The 5,205-nt window shown below is 37.6% G+C and overlaps 1 protein-coding gene across 1 annotated transcript; it reads right to left on the bottom strand.

The window, feature by feature from the left end:
* Positions 1-439: 439 nt before the first annotated feature.
* LOC121640190 (ladderlectin-like) lies at positions 440-4,258 on the bottom strand. The gene is made up of 7 exons (XM_041985907.1): positions 4,144-4,258; positions 3,987-4,050; positions 3,120-3,155; positions 2,927-3,045; positions 1,920-2,054; positions 1,484-1,592; positions 440-1,339 (listed from the first exon to the last, which is right to left on the bottom strand). Exons 2-7 carry the CDS (start codon positions 4,036-4,038, stop codon positions 1,260-1,262), a joined length of 531 nt encoding a protein of 176 aa, XP_041841841.1. The 5' UTR covers positions 4,039-4,050; positions 4,144-4,258; the 3' UTR covers positions 440-1,259.
* Positions 4,259-5,205: the final 947 nt, after the last annotated feature.

Here is a 5,205-nt window from a genome sequence, read left to right as displayed (position 1 = left end):
CGCTACTGCCTAACCACTTTGGATAAATGTGTCTGCTAAAGGAAAGTAATTAAAGAGGATGTATTTATTTTTTCAAATATGAGTAAAACATCACTCAGTGGTACTATAATTGTTGGTGTAGCAAACATTCACAGACAGGCTTGTTTCAATGATTTAAGCTTTTATTTTCAGTAACAGAAGGAACAGGACAGTCTGCAGAAGCAAGAGGAGCTAAAAGCATGATTTTTAAAAACGATCCCTTATGGTCTGCTAATTTCAACTCTTAAAACTCTGCTCGATCATCAGCGCCCCGTCATTTGTCAATAATTTCTCAGGAACAGTACCATAAAATGTGATGGATAGCTTTCCCCTGAGATGATCTATTGACATTTTCCAAACATTTATATCCCCTTCAGAAAGTTTACAATCCAAATGCAAAATAAAATGTAACAAATTAAAAGATCACAATCATACCATGTTGCTAAGAGACCAGAAGCCACTAATGAAGCTGCTTCCTGTCAAATGTTTGACCAATTAGCTAGAAATAAATTGATGGTAATGTCCAATCAGGAGCAGACAAAGATCAATAAGTAATAAAGTTGTCTGTGTGTTTAAAAACAAAAATAAAGGTTCTCTATAGGCTCTCTATTTATTTTTGTAATGCTTTTAATGTTTTATGTAAAGAACTTTGAATTGTTCTCTACATGAAATGTGTCATACTAATAAACTGGCTTGTCACGTCTAAATGACTGTAAATAGATAAAAACAGCTGAAGGAAAAGTGTAAATATGTAAAAAGTTTCTGTTTAAATATTTCTATTTCCATGTCAATATTTTTTCTCCTGAAAGTCAAGACTTGAAAGAACGATATGATGAGAAAGATGAGAAAAGACTTGGCCACTGTTGATCTGTGTGTTATTTCTACAAGTTCTGTTAGTAATAAATTCTGTTTAGTGTTAAACGGTTGGCCTTTACTTTCATTTTACATCATTTTAACCTCATGATCTGACAACTGAGGCTGTCCTGAAAACATCGTGTCTGGATGTTGACTGGGATTACAAGGGTTCAGCTACAGCCAGTTTTACATCACAAAACCAGGCTGACCGAAAATAGCAAAAAACGGTTCAGAGTTTAAAGAGTTAAGAGCACAGGACCTCAGAGATTCAACTATGTCAATTATTGATTCACTTTTTAGGCAACATCACAGCAATAATAGAGAAATAAAGACAGAATGAATTTCCAATAATTTGGTTGTTTGCTTAGATGCTTGATGTTTTTGGATCAGCCGCGTAAAGACCAGTTCTTGACACAGACAGATGGTCTCTGGTTATTGCACTGCTGATCATCCCAGCAATTCTTTCCTGTAAATGTCAGAAATAAAACATTTATTTAGGATTATTTTTTGCATTGTGGATCAACTATTTATACAGCTTTAGTTGGTGTAATTTTTCATGACCAACTACAATGCTGACATTGGTTTGTGTCACATCACTTAATCATGTTACCTGAGAAATTCATTACAAGGCAATCCTGGTTGCCAATGTTGTTCGGCTCTCCTTGGCACCAGTTTGTATACAAGAAGCGTGAGCCATCAGCCCAAAGCCATTTCCCCTCCTTGATAAGAGAAAATAAGAATAATGAAAAGTCAATTGAAGCAAAGTAGATTTAAAGTCAACATAAACTAAAATGAACAAATTAAAGAAAAGCACAAAGAAGGCTCAGTATTTCTATAAAACAACATGTGGTCAAGATACATTTCATAATACAAGAAGAAGAATTATTATCTTATTTGTCACTAAATATGGAAAACATTTTGGTACAATTACTGTCTCTGGAGAATTATGTCACATCTCGAACCTTTTAACAAAATGGATCTCTAAATGCTCCAACCAAAATCAAAGCATGGAAAATCAGATTCTTGTATTTATTAATTTTACATACCATTGCACTGTCAGAGCCTCCGAGCCATGTTAAAGGATTTTGATTTGTCTGATCTGCTATCATCTTCTGGATTTGTTGGTACTCCTTAGCACTACGTACAGATGCAAGGTGCGCCTTCATGGACTGACAGTTGACCTACAGTGGAAATAAATGGAGATGCAATTAACAGAACACAAAAACAGAGAATATTACAGCTGGATGACATTAACAAATTTTGTCCTCCAAAGATCGTGTTCTAGACTTGTTCCTACTGACATCATGTAGAACCATCCAAATAAGCTCTTTCAATCTGATTTCATGAAATAACATAATGATAACATAACATGTCATGTTGTGTGTATTGTATTGCTTTCTTTGTTGTATAATTGTATAGAATGTACTATTATGAAATGATGACTCTCCCCAGTCACATAGCGGACACATTTGGGCCTAATGTGAGCTACTTTTGGCACTTCTAGTAAGTAAGTAACTTGCAAGTGGCTTGTGGGTCCTGCGTGGTCCAGATATCATTAGCTGGCCTGGATTTGGGCTACAGAAAGTGTAATGTGAGCCACATCTGGTGGTGAGCCAGCTGAATTTCAGCCCCCACACTCACATGGCATCAACACCGCAAGTCAAGGCCAAATACAGACCAAATCAAAACTGATGTGGGCCACATTTGGGCCAAACACGTTTTGCTATCTGGGTCTACCCTTTATGTTTACCCTGAAACTAACATGCCCAAAAAGACAAATGAAAAGCTTAAAATGGATCCACATGACATGTAAAATGTGACAGAACCAGCGTGATGTTTCTACACAATGTTATAAGGGAACCACACTGAACCTCTTCCATGTAATTTTTACCCTGAGTAATGTGACATGAACCTAGTTGATGTAAATACATTCTTTAAATAAGGTCTTTTTTTCTCTTTCACTTTAAAACAATCCCCATGTCTATGTCTTTTTTAGTCTTTTACAAGGGAAGAAGTAAATAAAGTACATTTATTGGACACGTTCATGTGTTACCTCAGCATCAGACCAGGCCATTGGTGTTTGAACAAAAAGAAAACAGCGCCAATTGTACAGAGTCCACCCATTAGGACAAACCGCTCTCCTGACAAGGCCATTTACTTCTGTAAGAAAATCTGAAATAATTTACATTAGAAAAAAATCATGACAAAGTGGAAATGATTTCACATAAAAGAGGAAAAATAGCTACCTTTTTTCTGTCCAGTTTCTGTCTGTTTTGCAGCATCTGGAGGAGAAGTTGTTTAAAATGTTACTTGGTTTGATTTAGTTTATTTAATCATTGTATTTACACCACAGTATAATTATTTTATGTTAGTTTATACAAGTCTCATTTCAGGCAAAAGCTGATTTTTTTCTTCAATAATCATGCTTTACCAAGTTTTATGGAGTGTGAATATATCCATTTCAGATACAGTAGAAAAACATTTTTGGCCCAGATTTGGTCCTGACTTATGGCGTTGCCCATTTTCTGTTTCATTTGTTTCACCAGACAGATGCTTGATATAAAATTATTTATTTTATGAACACAGCCTGGCCAACATGGCAGCAGTGACACAAACGGAGGGGATATCTGAGTGTGGCCACCAAAACTCAGCCACATCACCACCTCATGTGACCCACAAGCAAGTTGCCATAGTCTATGTACAAGCAGGCTTCGGTTTAAGGATCAGTCCTGGCCCTGTAAATTCTTGCCATAATCCACATTCAGACCAACAACTAACATCTGGATCACATGTGGCCTACAGGAGACTTGCCATAATCCAAGCCAGGCTGGCAGCTGACATCTGGTCCACTTCTGGCCCACACAACATTTGCCAGTGTTGTAACTGAGCCAAAAGTAGCCCGGATTTGGCCCAAACATGTCTGCAGTCTGGGAAACCATTTCCCACAAAATCATCCTCAGTTTAAATACTCGTTTAGGCTGATATTAAAACATTTAAGCAAACAACATTCATCCCCTGAAACTGGTTACTATCTTCACTCATTTCAGGAAATCCAAGATGGGCATTTAAAGTTTTTACTGTCAGAAAGCACAAGTTTAGACGGATGTACTCACCAGCAGCTCTGGTCAGAGCCATCACGGCAACAAGAAGCAGAGTCAGAGTCATGATGATTCTCACCTTCAGTACAGAGAGACAGTCATGTTAGTTATTCTTCTGTTTGACCATAAAAAAGCCTAAAAACAGGAGGATGTAAGAGAGTTTGTATCAAACCTGCAGCAGAACGATCTTCAGTTTCAGTCTGAATCTTCAGGTTTGTTCTGAGCTGCCAAGGACCGGCTCTTATATCCAGTTCTTTATCTTTCCATCTCCAATATATCAGGAACTTAGCAGATGCAAGTTAAAATTCACTGACGCACGCACACACACACACACTGTTCCTCAATTTATTTGTACAAAAGAGGAGTAATTCATGCATCTGTCTTTTTTTTTCTTTTTTATTTCAGATGTTTTTTTAAGCTGAAACAATATATTGTACAACAATATATTATAACTATATAATAGTTATAAAGCTCAGTTTCCATTTAGACCAGTTTATGGAGGAACCTATAATCATGAAAACATATAGATCGTTAGATTTAATTTTTAATATAATAAAAGAAGAAAGTAATTAAAGCTCAAACAGGACTCAATGTTTTTGTTTGTCCCTGTTATGTTCACCCAATGAGAAAAAAGTTCACTGATAACTTCACTATCTTTTGGAACTGTAAGGAGTGACTCAGACCTGATGGTGTGCATCCAAATCTAACTGGATGCAGATTACTTGGTGCACACTTGCGTCATGCTGTTGGGACGGCAAACCTAAACATGAGTGTACAGATAAGAATGAAGGACACACAGAGAGGCAGTCAACTCCCAGCTCTCCCCCCTCACCAGACCCTCTGCTCCACATCACCCAAGGTCTTCAAAGGATCTACCAAGAAACACAGGGCTCTAAGACCCCTGTCTTAGATCATCTGTCCTGGCGGAGCAGGGCACGGGTGGATGTGCAGGAGGCTCACGGAGCAGCAGCAGAATTCACAACAAAGATAACATGCCATGATGCGTTCAGGGTCTTGCTGTAGTTTTGCTACTACTGACAGCTGTTCTGAGATCAAGCCTGGACCCAGTAGGATTCCTGTGTTAGTTAGTAAAATAAGGAATCGAACACGGTGAGCTTGTGGGGTGAATCGATCTAATCTGTTAACTGTACCTTGTATAACTCAGAATACAACAGAGACCAGTGTAAACTTCATAAAGCTGCTGTACTTAATGTTAGATCTCTGTCCAACAGTT

This window comes from Melanotaenia boesemani, chromosome 5 (genome assembly GCF_017639745.1).
Source record: "Melanotaenia boesemani isolate fMelBoe1 chromosome 5, fMelBoe1.pri, whole genome shotgun sequence".
Taxonomy (NCBI): Eukaryota; Metazoa; Chordata; class Actinopteri; order Atheriniformes; family Melanotaeniidae; genus Melanotaenia; species Melanotaenia boesemani.
This window is presented reverse-complemented; position numbering and strand designations above follow the sequence as displayed.

Bases quoted from the DNA above. Each gene is read 5' to 3' on its own strand.
- LOC121640190 (XM_041985907.1), bottom strand. From the start codon at position 4,038: ATGACTCTGACTCTGCTTCTTGTTGCCGTGATGGCTCTGACCAGAGCT. The intron at 1,593-1,919 runs GTATGTAAAATT...TCTCTTATCAAG, and splicing joins GAGGCTCTGACAGTGCAATG to GAGGGGAAATGGCTTTGGGC. The intron at 1,340-1,483 runs GTAACATGATTA...TGACATTTACAG, and splicing joins CCTTGTAATGAATTTCTCAG to GAAAGAATTGCTGGGATGAT.